General features: G+C 40.3%; 1 protein-coding gene across 1 annotated transcript in view; it reads right to left on the bottom strand.

The window, feature by feature from the left end:
* The window catches only part of FAT1 (FAT atypical cadherin 1), a 106,505-nt gene that overhangs the window by 46,076 nt on the left and 36,264 nt on the right, over positions 1-24,165 (bottom strand). The window contains exon 2 of the mRNA XM_052661434.1: positions 14,880-15,194. Coding sequence (XP_052517394.1) covers positions 14,880-15,194 — 315 coding nt within the window. The remainder of the gene's footprint in view (positions 1-14,879; positions 15,195-24,165) is intronic.

A 24,165-nucleotide genomic window follows, 5' to 3' on the forward strand; every position in this document is an offset into this window, starting at 1 on the left:
CCTTAAATAGTCACTAAGAATCTACATCAACATTATCTTCCCCACAATTCAGTGAAGCAACGCTCTCTTTTTAATAAGGACAACAAAAGACTATATTGTATGTTAGAATCTGGGGTTTTTCCAAAACCGTATTTCTAGATTAAAAGAGGTTCAAGGCAAATGGTTCACAATGCTTAATGGTGTGAAAATGTGGCTTACTGTTGCACAGGCTTGATTTTCATTAGCCGAAAAACTTTTAAAGTTAATCCCCTTTTTCTTTCCTTATCTAAAGTTTACCACACTTTCTGATTGTGGTTTTAAGGAATTCAAAAATGACAGGAAATCGCTGTGATTAGTCCCATCTAATTGTCCTCATGTACCCATCAGAAACTTGCTCTTAAGGCTAACATCGCAAGAGGCCACAGCTTGTCATGTTCACAGTAAAACAGGATTCTGCTCTTTAGAACATAATGATTCATTACAGGAAATCTTAGCAAATAACTTTCTGTGACCAATAAGTAACTATCTTAGCAAATACGATTCCTCACTTTACAGTTTCCTTACAGCACATGAGACTGCTAAAGAGGATGACCTTATGTCCATATTACCAGTTCAGTATAAAGACAAAAGAGTTCCCCAGGTAGCTCAGCTGGTAAAGAATCGACCTGCAATGCAGGAGACCCTGGTTAGATTCCTGGGTCAGGAAGATCCCCTGGAGAAGGGTTAGGCTACCCACTCCAGTATTCCTGGGCTTCTCTGGTGGCTCAGATGGTAAGGAATCTGCCTGCAATGCAGGAGACCTGGGTTCAGTCCCTGGGTTGGGAAGGTCCCCTGGAGGAGGGCATGGCAACCCACTCCAGTATTCTTGCCTGGAGAATCCCCATGGACAGAGGAACCTCGTGGGCTATAGTCCACGGGGTCGCAAACAGCCGGACATGACTGAGCGACTAAGCACAGAAGGGCAAAAGGCAAACCTATCACCTGGGTCTGGAATTAACTGAATGCTCTTAATTCTTCCTTAATTCAAATGGAATATTAAATCAATTTAAATGCAATGAATTCTACTGTTCCTTTTTTTAATCATCCCAGCTGCTCCTACCCATTCCTCAGCCTCTCAGTTAAAAGCTCACTTCTGAGGTCTCCTGTGACAAGCTTAGCCTGGGGTTCTGCTCCTGGGTTTTCCAGGCTCTCTCATTGAGAGAGTACCACATGGGCACGCACTCCAGTCACTCATTTAAGTCTTTTTTGTATCCTTCAAAGCCCACAAGACTCTGCCTTTCCCTTGTACCTTGCTTATATTATAGACCTTGGTGGCTCAGAGGTTAAAGCATCTGCCTGCAATGTGGGAGGCCTGGGTTGGAGACCTGGGTTCGATCCCTAGGTCGGGAAGTTCCCCTGGAGAAGGAAATAGCAACCCACTCCAGTATTCTTGCCTGGAGAATCCCAAGGATGAGGAGCCTGGTGGGCTACAGTTCACGGGGTTGCAAAGAGTCGGACATGACTGAGCGACTTCACTTGCTTATGTTGCTGTATCTCTATTACCTTAAAAACACAACTTAAATGTGTGAACATATGAATTTCTTAAAACCGTAAGACTAGATTTTTAACATATGTATTAGAGTAAGAGGCACATAACCTACACTAAACTTGGAAATGATATAAATTTATAGCTTATACAAGAGAGGACCATTTAACATGTATTTACAGGTAAGAGGCGTCAGGCCTTGAGGCCGGTGGTCTAGGTGACAGTGGTGTCCAGCAGAAGACAATTAGAGGCACAGATGTCAAGTGCAGAGAAGTTGCCAGAGGCAGAGACAGACTTAATTACACCCCAAGTACAGAAAGGAGAGTGAAGAATGGTGAACAGCGCGTGCGTGCGTGCATGCTTCGTCGCTTCAGTCGTGTCCGACTCTCTGCGACCCTATGGACCACAGCCCACCTGGCTCCTCTGTCCATGGGATTCTCCAGGCAAGGATACAGGAGTAGGTTGCCATTTCCTTCTCCTACCAAAAAATAAAGAGGAGGGTTGGCCAACCTTATTGAAGTGTCCAGAATGCCCATGAAGAAGCCTCAGAAGCAAAGGAGGAAGTCCCTCTGCCAAGTAACTTTAGGGAAGCTTGGAAAAGAAGATCAAGTGAGAGCCAGGGAGGCAGGAAGAAGACCAGGAAAGGGATTTCCCTAACGAGGAGGCGACGGTCCGGCAGGCTAGCGGAGTGTGAGCGGTGAGTGATCCTAACCACGAAGGAAGGAAGACGAAGATCCAGACGTGGACTCACCAATACAGGAGCTGCGAGCCAACTACATGTAAGGTGTTTCAGCCCTTCCTTCCTACGTTCACACACCTGTACCAAAAGGACACCTATCCCGAGGGCCACAGTTTCCTGGTCCCTAACACTACATCAGGGAGGGGCATGGGGCAAGCCTGACCATGGGGTGGTGTGAGGTGCCCGCCCCTCAGAGAAAATGAGCGCTTCCTGTGCAATTTCCACATAAAATGAACTCTGGAGGGAAAACGAAATGCTCTAATGGAGCAGGAACATCGAGGAAGATGGTGGATGCTCTCTGGAGGGGCGCCTGACCTCACTGGCAGGCCACCACATTGGGAGCAGGACACGACGGAAATGCTATGCAAGGAGCCATTTAGCTTCGGAATTCATGACACAGTTCACTTCCATTTTCACCTCTGGAACTTTTTCACATCTCAAGCCTGCTAATCCTCCGCCTTGCCTGCCTGACAAACATCTATTTTCAAAAACGAATCCAGGGCATATCTTTTCTACATACATGCTATTAACCCTGTCGGGATGAAATATCTAATAAGTGTATCCATTTCTTTCTCTTTAAACACGGGTGCTCATCTGTAATGTTTACCACTAAATCCCAGAAGCAGCTATACTTCATAAAATAGTGCACTATTTCAGAAATAGAGAGAAGCCTTTAAGATGATCAAACTCAGCTACCTGAGCCGGAGACAAATTAAATTCTTCCAATTCACCAGTAAATCAGCATCAAAGCCAGGATTAGAATTTAGTTTTCCTGAAGCCCGGATGAGAGGTTTGGGGTCTTATCCTCCCTCCCTATCACATCACACTGTATAATTTCCTTCACTTTGGTATTTCAACACTCTGAAAATTCTCAACTGTCACTTACATGAAGTTTAAGGAAAAAAAAAAACAGCAACGGTTAATCATTCGTCATTTAACAGGTCCAAAAAAGCACCTTAAAGAATAAAATAGAGTGGGAGAAGGCAGAAAAAAGGCATATGCAAGTGCTGCCTCTTGTAATCTCTTATCTTTATCTTCCTTTTCTCCTCAACTCTGTTAAAAACAGAAATGAAAAGACAAAAAATTTCCTTGCCCTACAAAACATCACATCCCATTTGTAGACCAATGCCTTTATAAACAGAAACTGACCGAGACAGCAAATACAGTTTATTGTTGTTTATTTGGTAAGTTATGTCTGGCTCTTTGCAACCCCAGGGACTTGTAACCCGCCAGGCTCCTCTGTCCATGGGATTCTCCAGGCAAGAATACTGAAGTGGGTTGCCATGCCCTCCTCCAAGAGATCTTCCCAACCCAGGGATCGAACCCAGGTCTCTTGCATTGCAGGCGGATTGCTTTTACCATCTGAGCTACCAGGGAAGCCCTTGCTGCAAAACAAAAGCTAACTAATGCATGAAATGAATTCATCTCTAATTGTTTTCTGGTTCAATAAATCCCCAAGTATTGTGCTATGAGCTTTAAATGTATTATCTCACTCGATCCATATGGATACATATGGTGATACCTGTACCATAATAAATAAATATTTTTACAGGCTCAGAAATTAAGTTGCTTACTCAACGTCATCAAGCAAAGGGGAGAGATGGGAGTTGAGGAAACACAGAGCATCAGAGCCTGAAGCCACATTAAGAATGAAAGAAGCCAGGGAGGGACGATGGAAGGCTCAGGTTCTGGAAGGAAGGGTTTGAAGTATCAGCACCATGGATGTAATGAGATGGCAGCTGGAGAAGAAAAAGCAAACGAAAAAACAGAATTTCTGAATAGGATTAAGGTCCAACTGCCTGGAGAGAGAAAATAACTTGTGATCTGCAGAAGGAGTTTTTAAAGAACCAAAACTATGAAAGAAAAAGTCCTGACTCTAAAAACAAAAAAAACGCTGTGTGGTCATGCGTTCACCTTGCTTGGCAGGAAATTTACTTTGAGTCATTTTCCAGTTATTCTACTTGAAAATAAGGAGAGGAAGGAGAAAGATCAATCAAGAGACCAAAAGCCTGCTCACCTAATTAACATCTCCCACTATTCTGATCACTCCTGCAGCCAGTCTTTATCCTTTTGCTTATTTTAGAGAAATGCATGAACTACAGCAACATACATTCTGGAAAGACGCTGTGCTCACAGCACTCCTGGAGATGATGGATAAGTTCCACCTCCAGCATACATGGTCACTGAGCACTGGAAATGTGGCTGGTGTGAATGAGACACTGACTTTTAAAATTAATTTAAATGATTTAACTCATCTCTATTCCTTTGGAGAGTCTCCAGTTTCAAATTATACATGTCAAAACCCAATTTTAACATCTACCAACAGTCAGAATCTTTTTCTGTAGTTAAAATTTGAAGCAGTATTTCAATAGCAAACATATTGTTATATCAAGATCCAAATTCTGCAAGCAGCTGTCTTAACTCTAAATAGTGAAAATAGCAAAACTTTCCAAGATTTTGAGATGCTGATACTGTTCGAATTTTTTTTTTTAGTTTCCATGGTGCCTGCTCTGAGTTGTTAAGCTATCACAAAACTACAGGAACTAATCAAATGTATGGAAAATAAAGGAGGCAATACATCAGTAATTATTAGTAATAACTGCCAGTTAACTGTCTAATTTTTTACTCTAATTTTTGGAAAAGACCCTGATGCTGGGAAAGATTGAGGACAAGAGGAGAAGGGGGTGACAGAGGATGAGATGGTCGGATGGCATCACCGACTCAATGGACATGAGGTTGAGAAAGCTCTGGAGATAGTGAAGGACAGGGAAACTTGGCGTGCTGCAGTCCATGGGGTCCCAAAGGGTCAGACACGACTGAGTGACTGAATGCCACCACCATTCCAATTTTTAAAATAAAGTATTAAAGCAAGCAAAGGACAGTGAGACAGGAAAGCCAGAGACACTGACTGCAGAATTCCATGTGGAGCACAGGACAAATAGTGTTCCAAGGGACTTTCTAGCCTCAGGTCTTTGTGCCCAACCAGCTTTAATAAAGTGACAGTGTTCTCAAAACAAGACTGCTAACTGCAACTTACACAGAGCACAGCTACAAGTCCTGAGGTCTGGAGAGTGGGTAGACAGAGGACACCACAGGAGCGGGGAGGACAGAAACCAGCCCGAGGACAGTGTTTTCCTATTCAAATTTCTAAGACTCCTCTTCCAACAGGTGCAATGGAAATCGTATGAATTTTGCTAATTTTTGGACAAGTCAACTGGAGAGTAAGTATTAAGCAGTAACCACATCCTCCGTATCATTACTTGGTTCTCACCTTGACCCTTCAGGACCTTAGCCAGGCCTGAAAGACCACAAAACAAGCGAGATGAGACGAGCACCCATGGTGGAAAGGCAGAGCAGACCTGCAAAGGCAGGCAGGGAGGTGGGCATTGCCACCGGAGTTCGCATCTAAAAATACAGACCGCCTGACAGGCCAAGAGCGAACTTCCCATTTTCCTGCAGTTATCACTCAGCATCCGTCCCCTTGGAGCTTTGGCCCTTGGGCCCAGCGATCCTCTGCAGCTCAGCGCTGTCTTTATTTAGGTGGTGTTCTAAGGCTGCATGTAACCACAGCCTGTCTGGAGCTCTCTTGGCAGCTGCCGCCATCTGAGCAGCTATTGTTTGTCTCTGCAGTCCTGGTGCCAGCGGGATTAGGCTTGGAGCCAAAAATGGAACTCTATTCATAGGCTGTCAAGGCTGGAGGGGCGCTCGGAACTCATTTAGTTCAAACTTTCACAGTCCCGTGGAAAACCCTCAAAGAATGAAATCAAATGACCAGCCTAAAGTCACACAAGCAGGGGCTGAGCAAGAATTTGCACCCTGAAATCTCCAGACTTCTCTTCTGGCTTTAATTCTATCTTGACTAGCTGTTTCTCACTGAAAAAATGGATGGTGCTGAGACATGAGATAAACATAAGATCAAAAGCCAAATGCAATTTACTGGGAATTGCCTTCAACATTCCCACAAATGTCAGATACAGCACTGATACAGAAGGGAAGAAACCCAACCCATTTTATAAAGTTAACATCATGTTGATGTAAAAGAGGCTAATCTCACTTAGGCACTTAAACGCAAAATCTTAAAATACTAGTACTTAAAATAATTTTAGCAAATGATATTCAGCAACATAGAAAAGAACAGAATACTCCTTGAAAGAATTTATCTTAAGGATCCAAGATTAACAGATTTTGGGGGGAAAAGCTTATCTATTCCAACATTTGCAGAAAAAGCAGTGCACAAAATCTGATTTTTATTAGACTTTAAGGATAACATACTTCATGGTAAAATAAAAAATAAGCAGGAAGAACAGGTAAAATCTATAGAGTCTTCCTTAATATTTGCAAATATTTGGGAAAAGACCACAAAGAAGTAAACTTTTTTTTTTTTTTAATGAATTCCTCCCATTGTAAAGTGACTGGCCCTTCATTTCCTTCCTGTGCAGCTATCAAATGTTACCGGAAACCCTCGGAAGTTGTTTGCAGCTATAGCTGTTTCCTATTGCACTTTGTTCAGCCACAATAAAATGCGGCTTTTTCTCTTTGATTGAGAAAAAATAGTTGTAATATGACACTTGACTAGAACATGAATGGTTACCCAGCATACCTATTCACTATTATAGCATTTTATGACTTTCTCATGCTTTAGGGATTACTATATATATACACACACATACATTATTCTATCTGCAATTAAAGAACATTTCTTACACTGAACATAAAATAACCCTTCATTATTCTATTCTGCATGTAAACAAATGAATAAAAGGTCCCTGTATAAAGTTGTCCTCTACAAAGCATATGAAGCTATCACTTGGTTAACTTGAGCATGAACGTCTCAATGCAGAATAAGAAATTAACAAAAATGGAGAAAATGGTAAAGATTTGATAAATATACATATAACCAACTGTGAGAGCTGGAATTTCAAGCTCTGAAATATTTTTAACAGGATATAATAGCACAAAGAAGTGTGAAAATCTCAAAACTTGAAAATATTTTATCTTCTAATGAGAAACAGTTATTTCTCAAAGTAGAAGAGATCTGAATAACAGTCTATCATCAACTTGATAAATGTCTTCTGAGATTTCAACTTTGGTAACTAATATTCTACTCCTATTCTTTAAAGAAGAATTTTAATAACCTGGAGAAGCAAAATACAGATCTCATCTTTTTTAAAGTATTCACTGCTTAGAGTAATGGAAAATAAATTTAATTCTTACTTCAGGAATATCAAGTATTCTACCCTCTCAGAAATAAATCAGCAGTACCACCAGCCCAACTAGTAAATATATCAACATATAAAGGTTTGGAATACTACTGCCAAACTGATTTTGTATAGCTTACAAACTAAGAATGGCTTTTACATTCTTAATCAGAAATAAACAAAAGAATATATTGTGACACAGGAAAAATATATGAAAAGCAAGTTTCGATGCTCATAAATAAAGTTTTATTGGCACACACAGCCATTCTCATTAATTCCCCTGCTGTCGAGGGCGGCCTTCACTCTGCGGTGACAGAGCTGAGTGGCTGTGACAGAGACTGTGTGGCGTGCAAAGCTGAAATTATTTCAGACTTGGCCCTTCATGGGAAAGGTTTAATGATCCTTGCCGTACACGGTTAATAAAAGAAGTTTAAAAACTTAGTGTTATTTACAAGCTTTGTGCTTTTCGGTCTGAAAATATTACTAGAAGTAAGATTCGCCTAAAAAGCAACCATCATATAATTCAGCAAAACACAGAGAAGGTACAGAACAAAACAGATCTGAAACCGCATGTACATCCCAAACCCGAAAGCCCATCGAGTGAACATGGGATCCTGCATCCAGCAGCAGCGGTCGTGAAACTCGTGTCTTCCTGGCCCTGACCTCAGGTGGCCTCTGCCTCTCCCTGAAGCCCTATGTAGTGGTGGTTCACTTGCTCAGTCGTGTCTGACTCTTGTGCCTCCTTGGACAGTAGCCCACCAGGCTCCTCTGTCCATGGGATTTCACAGGCAGGAATACTGGGCTGGGTTGCCGTTTCCTTCTCCACTGAAGTCATATAATTTACTTGAAAATTGGGAAAAACACAAATGGGGAAGACAGCAGACTGTTGGCATTTGCAGTCTCTGCCTGTCTCACAGGGTTGCTTGTAAAGATCAGCTACGTGAGGCTGCTGTAATATACATAAAGTGCCACATGCTTAAGAAGCTACACTTGTCACTGCCCTTCTGACTCCTGGAGAAAGTTTTATTTCAGCCTGATCTAAAAGTGAGGTCAGGGGTGGAACAGTGGGACAGGAAAGACCAGAACACAGCACAAAGAGTAGCAAAAGAAGGAAAGCCAAGGGCTGCTGGTTTCCCTTTGGCCGTCTCCTTCAAGGTCAAGTCTCAAAGGCAACAAGCATGCGACGGTCTCACAGAAATCAGCCCACAGAGACAGAATCTGTGGCTTCTGTGATTCCAATGGTGCCACGTGTTTCAGATCTAATAATAAGAGATTTAGAGTAGAGATCAGGCTCCAAAACACCACGAAATTTTAACTCTACAGAATTGATAAAGAAACAGCTAGGAAAACAGTAAGCTGAAACAGCCTCAAGAAATTTTTAAACCATTTAAAATTTTAAACAGGTGGAAACAGATCCAATAGTTGTCAAAGAGACTAAACCCTTTGAAGATGTTCTTGCAGACACACAGAAATCACATCCACAGACACACTATATTCAAAACGGACACCTCTGCTTAATACACATTTCTGATGAATTTATTTTTAACCATAAAAAATTTCTTTTTCAGTGTTTGTTCCCCAACAGGAAAATGTACCCCAATGAATGGGAAGATAGAAACCACCCCCCCACCGCCCCGCAACAAACATTTACTAGACAGTGTAAATAAGTGGATCAGTGAAGTAGGTATGAAAGGTACATGGATATGTACCTATATTCTTATAATAATGTGGCAAGCCCATCAATGACTACAACAAAGTAACTTTCCTAAGGTACAGCCTCTAATGCTGCTGCGGCTAAGTCGCTTCAGTCGTGTCCGACTCTGTGCGACCCCGTAGACGGCAGCCCACCCGGCTCCCCTGTCCCTGGGATTCTCCAGGCAAGAATACTGGAGTGGGTTGCCATTTCCTTCTCCAGCCTCGAATGCTAATAAGGGAAAAACCTGAGATATTTATCACTGTGTTCAGTATGCTACCACCCCAGTGAAAAAGATGAGAAAAAAAAATAATGCATGCTTGTTTGTACATGAGTATAAGAAAGTACGAGCAGCAGTTGCCTCAAAGTGCTTGAAAATGTAGGCTTTCTTATCATTCAAGAATGGTGAGGCCACCAGATCAGAAGACCACTGTCACTGAAAAGACAGTTTATTATTCACTGCGGCCAAGCGGGTCTGCATCGGGGTCAGTCAGGAGGCAGAAGGAGCAGGAGAAAGAATGGGTCGCAACCTTCCCTGCGGTTTCTGGGGAAAGAACAAGATGCTGTAGCTCACGCAGGATTAGAACTGCCTGGTATGAACTATTTCAGTGGGCCCTGGTCCTCACTACAACATCCGTGACTCTCAAAAGAAGGTATGTTGAGTGTAAGGACCTTTACCGAAAAAAAAAGTATATACTCTATGAGTCTATTTATAGAAAATTTTAAGGCAAACTAATATACAGTGATTAAAGGCAGATCAGTGGCTGCCTGGGGGTGGGAAGAGACAGCAATAGAAGGGAGAGGCTTGGGGAACTTAGCGGGAGACATGGGTAGCTTTGCTGCCTGACTGCAGTGATGGTTTCACAGCTGGGTAGCTATGTCAAAACTCATCCAATCACAAGCTTTAACTATGTGTAATTGATTGTACGTCAACAACACTCCAATACAACTTTTTTAAAAGTAAAGAGCAATACTTGCTTTGTGTCCAAAACCTGTAAAATACCAACACAGAGATTAGGGAATAAAAGTGTAGTCGTTTCTAAAGCACACACAGGCCCCAAATGAACACTTGGAAATTACATGCCAACTGTAAGCGACCTATCAGACCTCAAAAGTTCAAGCTGATAGCATTAACTAGAAAGACACTTTGCTGGGGCGGCTCCAGTTTGCTGAGGTTCCCTGTAGAGAGCGGAGCCTGGGAGTGCACACTGGTCCCCATTGTTTGGGCCCCCTTCTTCTCTGTCCTTGACATTCTGCAAAGGAAGCTGTGACGCATGTGTGTGCAGGAGCCAGGCTGCCAGGGCTCAGACGATCTAACGCTCTCTGCTCTTGCCTCTCTCCCACCTCGAGCAACTGCATGAGTTTTGTTAAAAGAAGCAGATTTACCCTGATACTGAGCATAATCAAACAAGAAATGTTATAAGAACTTCTGGCATTAACAAAAGTGTGTATTAGAAAAGAAAACTGGATCAAGTCGCTTTTGCTTGTCCCTTCTGTTGAAAGGAAACACCCTGCCACCCCAGCTATAAACAACATAACTGGAACCATCTGAGATGCAGAAAGGCAGTTCCAGGCACAAAATACATTTAAAAAGGTTCATCCAAACTTGTCACTGAGAATCTCCAATTCAGCTGATCAAACCCAGTCCTAGACAAGGTTTTTTGGTTCCGTTTAAAAAAAAAAGAGGCATCCCACTATGACAATAGGAGAGAGAAAGGTTCTGGGGGGATGTTTCCTCCTCTCCAGGAGGACTTAGTGAGGTCATCTGATTTAAGTTTATACAGAACATTCCAAGGGATTGCACGGAGACTCTCCAAAATAGGTCATTATTTATAAAAATAACATAAATATTATCCTGAACCCTTCTTCTGGTATTTACGCCTTTCCACCAAGCACAGCCATTCTCTCATACACTCGTCAAACTGGATTTCTTGGCCTCACCACTCCTTCCAACTGTCCCAACATGAAGAACACCCCCGAACCCCTTCTCCCGCCATCCACTTGACTACTTGCTGTATCGGCACACTAACTTTTCCAAGGGGCCTCATCCTCCTTACTGTACCACCACATCCGTCATCATCACTCTCCCACTTCCTCCAGAGGCATTTATTAGCACCTGGGCACACATCTCACATCCACCTGTCTCTCTCTGCTATTTCATGCACGCAGACTACCAACTCTCAGAGCACCTCTTCACATGCTGAACAGACAGCAGCGGCTCAGTAAACATCTGATGTGTAAAAAATGATTTGAATGGCAATGAATTCAGATTTCCTTCAGTCTGCGGGATGTTGTGATAATCACCAGGTTTCTAAGTTTTCTCTTCACCACTCAGAAGCAAGCGACCCATTTCACTCCTTCAGATCTGCTCATCCAAAGGACAGGCATGCATTTATCAATCTACTGAGACCCTGGTTATCTCATGCAGTGTTAACAGAGCAGATAACTAACAAGTGCACATGGGCGAGGCCGAGGCATCTCTCCCAGCTGCAAAGATGCTCATCACTAATCACAAAACTTAAGGACCTGGAAGCCAGTTTTCTCCAAGATCTCAGAGGTAAACCTCACTACCGCCCACATCTCATGCCTTCCAGCCCGGTGATTTTCTCACTCTGCCATTAATAATTAAGCAACATGATTCTGGGACCCCAGGTGGGGTGATGAGTCAGCACATCACAGGAACTTTCTTCTACCTGACTGTCTTCACCAGCTTTCACAATCTGGCCCCCAGTGATCCTGACCAGCCTACTGAAAGTCAGTCTGCTTTAAAAGTTCTGAGGCACATGTACCCTTTGAGGCGCTACATTTGGACCCTGAAGATCATGCCCAAATTATCTGCTGAGTTGCAGAAACAGAAGCATCCAGAGGCAGACCTTGTGGGGCTGTATATTTACTATCCTCTTTTACAGTGCCCATGCTAACATATGGTTATTTCTAGACTTTCAGAGACTTAGGTGACTTGTGATCAGACATTTTCACAAAACACAGTTTACTACGTGCTTCACAACAAATATTCCTGAGTGCTAACTACAGTTATTCTCCACTGTTATCTGCCTTCAACTCATCAATAAATAAAACCTCTTGGGAATCTCAATGTATTTTCCCCCGCTGTTTTATAAACAGGATCTATATGCCGCCCAAGGGTCTGGGAGCTAGCTGCGGACTCCGAAATGGGATTTCTTCTCCCCAAAGATAAGGAAGGGTTTTGAGGTTTCAGGAGACATCCCTTCTAAAGAGTTGTCAGGACAAACAGACTTAAAGGGAGTGGCGATGCCACATTAATCCCGTTTCTTCAAGACCTAACACAACAGCAGCATCGTCCTCATTTCAGAGGCCGCAGACAGATAACCAAGGTTTCAAGGCTCCCCACAGTAGCTCTAACTTATATAATTTCTCTCAGTTGCTTTCTCCTTCTCCTCAAATACACATTATGTCCAAACATACGGTATCTGCTCAGATATTCCAAAGGGCATATGTGTAGCCTGCTTGCCTGTCTCTTCACAGAGGACTTAATCTAATCTACAAGAGAGATGATGTATAAAAGTGAAAACATTTTAAAGTCTAACTAATCAAGCAACTGTTTAAAAGGGGTGGTTATGTTCCTGAATTACCACCCCAAGGCTGTGGCTTCTACATTTCTCAAGGTCTGTGACCAACCCCTGTTTCAAGCAAATAGTTTCTTGACTGTGAAATCCTCCTCTGAAATTTTTATAAATATCTTATCTTTCTTCTTTAATATTTGACGGTGCATTCTAAATTTTTTAGCTCTTAGTTCTTTCCTTTTATTTCACCAAAAATGAGGCTGAACTGACTTATGAGTAATGCAGTGAAACAGTATAAAAGACACTGCTTAAACAAGCCTTTAGTAACCAGAGGTATTGCTGATTCCGATCTTTATGAAAAAGTAAAGTGAAATTGTTCCTTACTCAGTTGAGTCCAACTCTTTGTGACCCCATGGACTACAGCCTGCCAGGTTCCTCTGTCCATGGGGATTCTCTAAGCAAGAATACTGGAGTGGGTTGCCATGCCCTTCTCCAGGGGATCTTCCAGACCCAGGGATCGAACCCAGGTCTCCCGCACTACAGGCAGATTCTTTACTGTCTGAACCACCAGGGTGTTCTTGCACAATCTCTTAGTTCCAGCGCTTATTCCTGGGCTCAAGAAACCCTCTTGGCATCCTATTACTAACACTTCCAAAAGCAAAGACCCGAAAGTCCTGTTTCTCTCACATAATTAAATTCTTATAGGGCTCAATCACTCTTAATCAGCTACTGGTTTTCTAACAATCCAAACCTCACTCTTTAATCTCCATCAGAGGAACACATCGGAATTTGGCCAAAGAGCAAGAGCATATTAATCTCAAGGCAAAAGTATAGTCAAAAATCAATCTTGTTTACTTGTACTAATCAAGAAAGTCTTTAGGACAGGTTGGAATATGGTGACAAGAGGTTTAAAAACTAATTTTTTAACATACTTTTTAAGACACAAATATTCAATACACACATGCTCCCTTATCAAGCATCTTTCAATAAGCATTTCAGTACATGGATATTGAACTCAAGCTTCTCTCTACCTTAAAAGCTGCTTCCTTTTAAGTTCAACAAAGTAAATTATAAAATAAGAACGGTACCAAAAAAAAAGAATAACAAAGACTGGCAAGGAAGCTGAGAATGCCTTCTTAATTCTGGATTTTATATATTATTTCCTTGATATATCAAATAGACAACTCAATAACTGAACAGGACAGTTCCCCTAAATAATATATCACATAATATGCAAAGGCTGGACAGAGGTATGTAAATTATAAACCTACCTCTTCATAATCTAGGTTATGGAAACTAGATTCTATGGAAAGTACTGACTCACTGAATAGTCGAGGTTCAAAGGGCAATGACCTCCCTCAAGAGAAGTTTTATCTTCCTATGAAGGAACTGTCCTCTTGGTGTCACGCGGTGGCTCCTATTTTAACTATGATCAAGACAGCTTGTAAATTGCACTTGCAAACTTTTCATGCATAAATGGCAGCTAACTTGTTACTACACAAAGGATAGCTCTGCTGAGCCTCTGTGCACGTGTATGTGAAACAGGATAAAGAGAACCAAGACTTAAGGGAAAAGTTGATGCACTGTCAAATGTAAAAGCTCAAACATTCACAGTTTATAAGGACTTTGGAGTCAAGGAATTACCTTCTTAGAATGTTGGGCATTCAGAGAAAAAAATGGTTAGAAGGAAAATTTGACGTGTGAGTTCAAGAATTTGCTCCCAATTTGAAAATTACGGAATTCGGATCCTTTACTGCCTGCAGACACACAGCACTGCTCTATGGGAAAATTCCAAAACAACATTAAAAAAAAAAAAAAGTACTGTGAAGTGTGAAATAAACTCTTTTGATAGTTTTCATAAAACGGAGAGTTTGGAAAATGCAGCAGCAGTAGAATCTGCAGTTAAGTTTAAAATACATTACTAAATTTAGGAGCTATTAACGAAACTACAATATTTGCTTTTTCACCTGCAAATGAAACTCTACTAAGAAGCAAAGTAGTTTTATAAAAGCAAATTGAAAGAAAAAAAAAATGGGGCTACATTTTCATCAGAGAATAAAACCTTGTCTTGAATAATTCTGAAGGAAAATTATTTATCAGAAACGAACATAAAGTGGCAAATAAAGAAATTTAATTCTTAAATTTCCCCAAATCAAGAGCGTTCAAGCATGGCTATTTGATACATAATAGTATTAACACATACCTGTTTTAGAATTAATTGAAAAAAATCCCTGCGGATTTCCACTTGTGATTTTGTATGTCAGCTTGTCATCAGAGCTAGAGTCTGGATCAAATGCCTCGATCTGGACCACAGATACATCCTTGGGAGAGTTTTCCATTATTTCCGGATAATAAACAGGCTCCGACGTCTGCGGTGCGTTGTCATTCACATCCTCCACCTCTATGTAGACCTCTACAAAGGAGGACAGGGGCACCACGCCCTGATCAGATGCGTAGACTGTCAGCCAGTAATGAGAGGTCGACTCGCGGTCCAGCCGGTCTGAAGTCTCTATGACACCTGGCGAAGGAGGAAGAAAAGCATGAAGCGCTGTGTCAACAACCACCACCTGTCACTATGGGGAAGTGTCAGCCTACACGACAACTCTGACTTTCGCAAGGCTCACAGCTAAGCCATCTTAAGCAAACTCTCCAACCTCTCTGTGCCTTGGTTTCCTCTTCTGTACAATGGGATAACAACAATATGCTGATTAAATGAACTAATACCCTTACAATGATTAGAATACAGCACTTGGCACATACTATCACTCTTATAGAAGTTTCTGTCATCGTTAGTATTCGGTGCCAGGCACTATGTGGAGTGCTTTGCTTTACAAAATTTTTCTGATTTAAGTCTCAAACAGCCCAAAGAAATGAATAGGCAAATATGGTCTCTTATGTCCTGAAATCTTTCCGTTTCTTTTAATAGCCTTAAACAAACGGCAACACAATCAAGATGCTACAAACACCAGTGCTCTCACCACGTTACAAGTTCCATAGGGGCAGAGACAGCCTTCTTGTCAAATACCAGTTTACCCAGCACATTACTATTTCATTATTTATATCACTATTTATTAAATGACTGAACAAGAATGAATGTATATCTTAACTGAACTTGGTACAGAATCGTCCTCAAATGGACCCAAACTCGGACTTATTAAGTCAACTAGTGAGAAGTAGAGCTATAAAATTACAAAGAAGATGGTTAGAATGTCTGTAACATTTTGGCCCAGACCCTGAAATCACTCATAGGCTTACTTAATCTCAGGGTGATTAACAGCGGAAATATCCGTTTGTCTTGAGCAAACCCCACCTTTTTATTCAATGGTGTAATCTTGTCATCTGGTTTTCCCAAAATACATCGCTGCATTTTTTCTCTTGTTGTGCAGTGTGTGTGTGTGTGTGTGTGTGTGTGTGTGTGTGTGTGTGTGTACACTAGTCGCTCAGTCATGTCTGACTCTTTATGACCCATGGACTGTAGCCCACCAGGCTCTTCTGTCCATAGGACTCTCTGGGCAAGAACACTGGAGTAGGTTGCCATTTCCTCCTCCAGGGGATCTTCCCATCTCAGGGACTGAACGTGGGTTCCCTGCATTGCAGGTGGATTCTTTACCATCTGAGCCACAGCAAAGAGCATCACTGTGGGTTAATGCTACTTTTACTGTTCAATATGATCCAGGTTGAACTTTGGAAATCCTACAACTCTAGAATCCCTAAAGTTTTCCAATGAATGCAGAATACTATGGAAAAAGTAACAAATATCAATTCAATCTGTGCTCAGAAATGAAGCAGTCTTTATTTTGACCAAATACACATCTGTATTTCTTACTTTTTGATCACAATGTAAATTTAAATATGTGCTTATCTGAGGTTATTAATATAAAAAAAGACCTCCTTTATTTTAAATGTTAAATAACTATATCTAACCCTCCCCCAAAAGTTTCCAACTTATAAAGAGCAAACCTAAATATTAAAATGTAAAGTGGATTATCATAAAGTGAATATGTATTGCTATTCAGAAGCATTACGGCTACTGCTTCATTAATTCTTAGCAAACCCTCAAAATGGATCTCCTCCTAAAACTACAGAACAAAGACTCAGAACTCTTAAATAAAAAAGGAGCTAGCTGGTGTCTGCGCAGCAGATAAGTCAAACATATTTTCCTTCTTCTCTTGTCCAAACATGAGTCTTTGCATACTGAATCTGTTCACTAAATTAGCAAAATTATATCTGTTTTTAGCCTGAAAGAAGAGTGCCCTTAGTAACCATGGGAAAGTAATCTTTTCCAGTTTTTCTTTTTTATCACTCCCATCAATTGATAACAAAGGACATCAGGGAATAACTGAATGTTCTAAGAGGATTACATAAACAGATGAATGCACAGATGCTTCTCATTTCTGCCATGTCATGAAAATGTAACATAAATCACTTGGCAGGTAAAGCATGATTAGAAAATTTCAAGACAGGTACACGGTACTTGTACTCATCCCTTTTGAATTCTAATCCTCAACTAGTTCATTTTAAAAACTGTGTCTCCCTCTCAATGTCATTTGTAGGCATTTAATAATAATAATTAGGAAAAGTTTTGTCAGTCTTCACTATGTATCAGGCACTATAACTATCTTACCTGCATTATTTTATTTACTCCTTATATCTAATCTTCCCATATATGCGGTGTTATTATCCTCATTTTGTGAATGAAAATCTCAGATTAAAAGGGATGAGGCTTTCCCAGGGTCATAGGAAATGGCAGAGCTGGAGTTCAAACACCAGGAATCTCTGACTTCAGGTACCAACGAAATCCCATCAGTCTTACCGTTAGTATGACAAACATGCAGTCAACCAAATTTACTGTGAAAACCCTGAAAAGACAGGTCAATGCTGCTCTGTCCATTTTTTTGCAGATGAGAATTCAGAAGGAGTGAATTAAGTGTTCATTCACATATAACAGGTATTTTTTTTTTTAGTGTCAGGGTATTAGGAAAAGAGACAGAAAATGCAAATACATTACAAGATTTAAATCACAGACAAAAACAGCTATTGATTTTCCATCCAGTTCCATGTGGAGTCTGGTCTGAAAGCATCCAGACTGCAGTGCACATGTATGAGACAGATGCTTCTGCTGGGAACTGCCCTCTCTCCCAATCAACCTAGCAACTGAGGGGGAGCCCCACCTGTCTGTGCCTGACTGCTGAGCCACAGTCTGGAGGGAAGGTGTCAAGGTCCAGGGAACCGCCAGATATTACCATCAGTTCAAAGTGATACACCAAAGCTGCTCTACTCAAATATGGGAGAAACTAGAATTGCGTGAATTAGCAATTAAACATGCCTAAGCGAGATACTCAGGTGTTCCTATTTCATGAATTCTTGGACTGTATATCTTTATGTATATTTCATATAGTGACTTCTGAGATGTTCATGTTTTAATGTCTTTTATTATATCCTTATAAAAGAGCAAAATTACTTAATACAGCTGATAGGTAACTAAAAAATAAGGTGAATTTTTAATTTCCAAAGGGAAAGGAGGGTGTATTGAATAATCTCTTCTTTAAAAAAAATGCTTAGATAATAAAATGAGTAAATTTGCTATATTTATAATAATTTAATAGTAGAAGGATTTACTGCATGTCAAGGACTTCATTAGGTGCTTACATGCATTAAATCATTTAAAGAAGACAGGAATCATTTGATTTTCTTCCAAGCGTCACAAACAAGGAGGCAGAAGTTTAGATACAGTAAGCAAATGGCCTTAAGAGTGATTGAGAAGCACAGTGATTAAGGAGTCAGTCAACAGTTAAAGAGGTGGGACTGAGACGTGAATGAGCCAGTGTGATTCCAGAACTTTGGCTCTTCACCATCAGGCTATATCATTAGCTACGGATCCACTGCCACACACACCGCCACAGCAAGGGTGCTGGGCACCACGGATGTGAGTGGGGGCTGCCATGATGAGACCCCACAAGCAGTTTCCCACTGTGGAGGTAAGAGTCCTTCCCAAACTCCAAGGACAGTAAAGCAGAGAGGATTCCAGGGCTCCGCTTGGTCACAGAGGTCCAGGGTCCAGTGCCTAAGCACATATTTTAATTGCAGATTCTAATTCGAACCACTATTCTGAAAGCACAGCGTAGGTGGGACTAGACCATACTTTGGCAGAGAGATTTTTGCAGAGAGTTTATACGAGTCCAGAATAAGGTACCTCCTTAGCCAGGGGCTCATCAGAATCTCAGTTATTCTTTACAGGCATCCTGGTTTCTGAGACAACCAACAAAGCAACTACTTAGAAATCTGGCCAGAGCACCTTTTATTCTTTCAGCCCTTACTCACTTATTCCTTATTCCTTCAGTCATTATTTCAGTTCTTGAACACGTGTCACCACTCTTTCCCCCATCCTTCCTAGAGCTACGGCCACCATGCATAGATGGCTCTCTTCTGTAACTCCAGTTACCTTAACTCATTCAAAAGAAACAGATTTTCAAAATTCCATCATGAAGACTTCTTCATTAGTATCTTTAACACAGGAAAACAACCACCGAAGACTCTCAGGTATTGCTGGAATTGAATCGACCTACTGTGCTCATTCTCAAAACTAAACCCAGTCCCATTTTCCTCCGTCCACGATCTTCTACCAAACCAGCTTTCAATAACTCCTACTTTTCTGCACACTGGGTTATAAATTCACTTTTCCTGAAACAACCAACAAAATAGTTAAACTTGGTTTTAAAGAGATTTTTTTTTTAACACACACCAACAATAATACTCCATTTTATTTGGCACATACATATATACATCCATACGCTGACTTCCAATGATTTCCCTCTCGTCTTCAAATACCTCCTTCTCTGTGCCTATTTTTTGTTCGTCTGTCACTTTCTGGGAGAGCAACAATGGCATGCAACCAACGAGATGATCTGTAAGCCTGGGCTGTGAGAGACAAAGAAGTGATAGCCCAGGGCTGCCGCAGAGCTCCCTGCAGCCAGATGAGATAATCGGTGATGTACCAGACAAAGCCAGTGAGATGGCTCTGGTGGAAATGACACCTTTCTTGTCAAAAAATTACAGCGTGCAAGCAGCAGGCAAGGTAAGGATGCCACTGTGTGATTCGACACTGTGCATTCTGAGCCCAGAAGACAAGTTCAAACAAGCCTGGTATATATGCACCATCCAGCAATGTTATAAGAATCATTTCTCGGCTTTAATGAAACACGACGGAAACAAGAGATGCCTAGCTTCTCCAATCTCAAGAATACAAGGAAGGCATTTTCAGGGGGAGTTTGTTAAAAGCTGAAAAATTTGAAAGAAGCCGGAAATCTGGAGCTGTTAAATAAAAATATTTATCATTCCAAACATACTCTCTAGGATTTCAAAACTACCACCAGATGTCACTATGGAAACTGATTTTAAATGTGCCTATAGTGGAAAAATAGAGCTGAAAGAAAAAATACAACGTAACTGTTCAAAGAGCTTGACCAATGTGGCTGAAAATACAGTGCACAGCAAAATTTCTTTCAAAAAGGTTTCATTCATGTCCATATATTTAAACAGGCCCATGATTAAACAGGTATTGATGGCATCTTCCTTACACAGTCCAATTATTCAAAGGCTGTAGAGTACAGTATCAGTTGCTCAAGTAAGTAGCCCAAAAGTAAATAAAAGTTTCCAAAAATAACTAATTTCTGCTGCCCATCCCTGATGGCTAATGGCCTGTTAACTTGAACACTGGCCTTGGACAGGAACGGCCAGTAGTCTCCCTGGCTGCTACGGGTCAGCAAGATGCTTTCAACACAGCAATCTTTAAGGCAAACATACAATGATATGTAGTCACTATAGTGCCCCAAATAATTTAACTGATTCAAATTTCCATGGCCAGAGAGTACCTTTTCTGCCTGGAATTTTCCTATTTTCTTGGTTTAACAGGTGTTGGCCCCATATCAAGTTCTAGTACCAAAGCTTTCAACAAAACCATGCTATTTCAGCTTCTTTAGCTACTCCAGCTAAAAAATACTTATAATCAGCAACACTTTGGCAACATAAACTTGCAAACCCTACCCTCATCTCTGATATACCATATCATCACACCTTTTTTTTAAACTTCTCTGCAACCAAGCTTATGGCAGCAACTGTATGAAAAGCTTCTTAGTCAACCATCAGAAAACTTCAACTGTAATTTTTGATGATATTTTCCTGAAGGCAACAAGGGGTTGACCTCTCTTTTCTCCATTTCTATAGTCTCATCACAGACAGAGTAACTCTTTTGGAACTAAATGTTTTCTCAAATGGAAAAACAACACTCACTTAAAAAGAACAGCTATCTTCTACAGACTAGAGATACAACAGCTATGCTTCTGCAATTAATCTGCAAATGGTTACTCCATTTGTTTCTGCTCATTATGGAAAAATCAGAAGTCACTCAACTGTCATATTAAATAGCAATGTGCTTAGTAATGTGCTACAAGGCATTCGTCTTTAAAGAGTAAACGATAAGCTCTCTCCTAAAAACTAAATCTTTTGAGGGCATGGATTTGTTGCCTGTTTTGTTCAGGGCCTGGTAAATGGGTGCTTATTAAGGATGTGCTGAAAAACAGATGTTCATCAAAAAACAAGGTAAGTATGAAAAACAAATCCCAAACAAGAGTAGCTTAAGGAAATATGACGGCTAAAGGTCATGTGGGGTCCTGGGGAGGATCCTGGACCAGAATAAGCACACTGGATAAAAACCAAGAAACTGAGTAAACTATGGGCCTTAGTCAACAAGAACATATCGATATTAGTTTATTAATTATAACAAATAGACAATAATAGGGGAAGCTGTGTAGGGCAGGGGACCATATGGGAACTCTGTACTAGCTGCTCAACTTTTCTATAAATCTACCAAATTTTTTCAAAAGACATCAGAGATAATAAATATGTAATGTTTCTTCTTTAAGTGATAAAAAGTTTTCTGAATTTTCTTTTTAATCTCATTTTCATTAAACAAAAGATTCAGACTGATAATGTTATTAATACAACACCTTGAGAGATTCTAGAGTGTCCACAGGAAAATCCTTGTTGTGTTGGGCTAAAGATTTAAACATCAATCCAATTATTTACCTGTTTACATTGTAACTTCTAGATTTACTGTAAATGTAAGAAAGATCTGCTATCACTCAAGTTTTGCCTTGATAACATTAATGTGCCAAGGTGATAAAATGAGTTTCTCGATATAAAAAGCTCTATTTCTGAAATTTAACCACTCTTGAAAATGACTGCACCAATCTGACATGCAATAGTATCTAACAAATGAAAACGCTTTAGTTCTTTTAGAAACATTAAGTACAGCAGATCATAATATAAATATGTCATCTGTATATATTTAATGTTTCTGCCTGTTTTTGCATTAGTTGGCAAAATCGCACAGTTATTGCTGTCTAAAATACAGGAACAAATGAGATAAGAGTCTGTTAAAAACATTTCAGATGCTAAAATGGCTATACAGTCCACCTAGAGAATGACACAGAAAAAATGCTTTTGGTAGTCAAATAAAAGTTTCATTCTTCCTTTCACCTCAAGTATATAAGATGTTATCATGTATTTTTACTGGTGTTGGTAAGTATAAAACATAAGGAAAATAGAGAGTCATGTTTAATAGTCTTGCAGACAAAAATTTTCTGCCAAAAAAAAAAAATCTTAGTACTTCTAAAAAGAGAGTAATACATAATTAAAATTTTAAATGCTCAAGACCACACAAATAGGATAAATATCCCATGCTTTTGATAAATTTTAAAAAGGTCAAAATGAGTCCGCTAAGAAGCAACCCCCATAGGCCAAGCCAGCCCCTATGCAGCACATTAGCATACAGCAGGGTCTGACGTGTACCGCTCTGTCTTCTCATGGCTAAAAAGAGTGAGTCCCGTCGCAAAGGTGAACAGCATGGTACCTACTGAGACCATCATCCAGTCTTCCAAAAGCAAGAGTTTGCTGTGTTATCTTGTGAGAAGCCGTTTGTGACTAAGAACACAGCAAAGTCAAGTGAAATGGTAATGATGATGGTGACATTATAAAGCAGCAAACCCATCTATTACACAGAGTTCACGATATACCAGCTACGATTTCAAGTATTTCTCAAATCTTTTCATCTTTACAGAAACTCTAAGAAGTGGGTTGTTAGTTAGTTTAACAGAGTTAAATAGAGATGAGGAAACCATATCTATTTCAGATGAGGAAACAATGTCAGCCACCTGCCCAAAGTCACACAATTAAGTTTATTCCTGGTGGAACTGGAGCTCAATCCCAAAGAGTCTCGCTCCAGCCATTCTGTGACACCTCTGAGTCTCTGGCTGTGTCCTCTGATTGGAGACAACGCACGAGGGAAACTCAACACAGCCTGCTATTTCCTGGGAAAGTCCTGTCTTCAACAGAATGCACAAATGGAGAGACTAGATGGAAAAAACTGGTTTTGCTGTTTTCCCAACATCTGGGGATCTGGGTAAAAGATCTGATGCTGCAAAAACCTTGCTGTTCTGTGTCATTAAAACATTAAGCATGTTTCATAGCATCAGGACAGAAAGGGGACGTGGCTAATTTATTACGGTACATATGACACAGCTTTAAAAAATGGTATGTCTATTAATTACAAGGAACAATGTCAACAATATACAGATTGAGCAAAACTATAAATCTTTATAAAACTGTATATATAGAGTACAACCTTGATTTGGTTTAGTTCTATTTCAAACACCAGAAGTACAAACACAGAAGTATATGCCCGGTGGGCGGCAGGGAAGGGGGGCGGGGCGGCAGGGGGGAAGGTCCAAAATAAACAAAGTGACAGAGGGACAATAAAGGAAATCAGTGAATTAAAAAAAAAATTTTAACTGTAAATTTCCCTAACCACGAATTTAAGTCATATTTAAAATGCATACAATAAAAAGCCAAGTCAACCTTAAGTACCAACAGTCCTTTAAGAGTTTTGCCAGTATAACCTTCTTTCATTTTCTCTTTATAGCTTAGATATACTTTCATCTCTTTCATTTAATCTGAGTCAATGGATAACAACTGACAGCTTCAATGATTTAATATTCAAAAGTATTTATTAATATATATGAAACTACTTCCAGTGCCAGATCGAAGTACAACTTCATGAAACAAGTTACATTACAATGAGAACTAAACAAACAAAAAAAACTACTTAAAAGTCTTATTATATAGACGAATTATATAATTATATTGCATTGAATTAGATCGTAAGTTAATGATTAAAGGGAAAGCTTCTTATGCAGTAACTGTCAATCTGTTTTTTCATTATTTAGATTGCCTATTTAAATCATTTTAATTAAACTGTATATCTATCAACTCTTTCAATTAAAACTGCTGCAATAACTTTAAAATCAGCTGAGGAAGCTTTTCGACTTGCCAACTTACTAAAACATATTAATTAAAGTTCATAATCAGATTTTAAGCATCATGTTTCAAGTCCAGGGATTGCTTTAGCTTTGCAAAGAGTCATTCCCATGGCA

Source organism: Budorcas taxicolor, chromosome 24, assembly GCF_023091745.1.
Source record: "Budorcas taxicolor isolate Tak-1 chromosome 24, Takin1.1, whole genome shotgun sequence".
Taxonomy (NCBI): Eukaryota; Metazoa; Chordata; class Mammalia; order Artiodactyla; family Bovidae; genus Budorcas; species Budorcas taxicolor.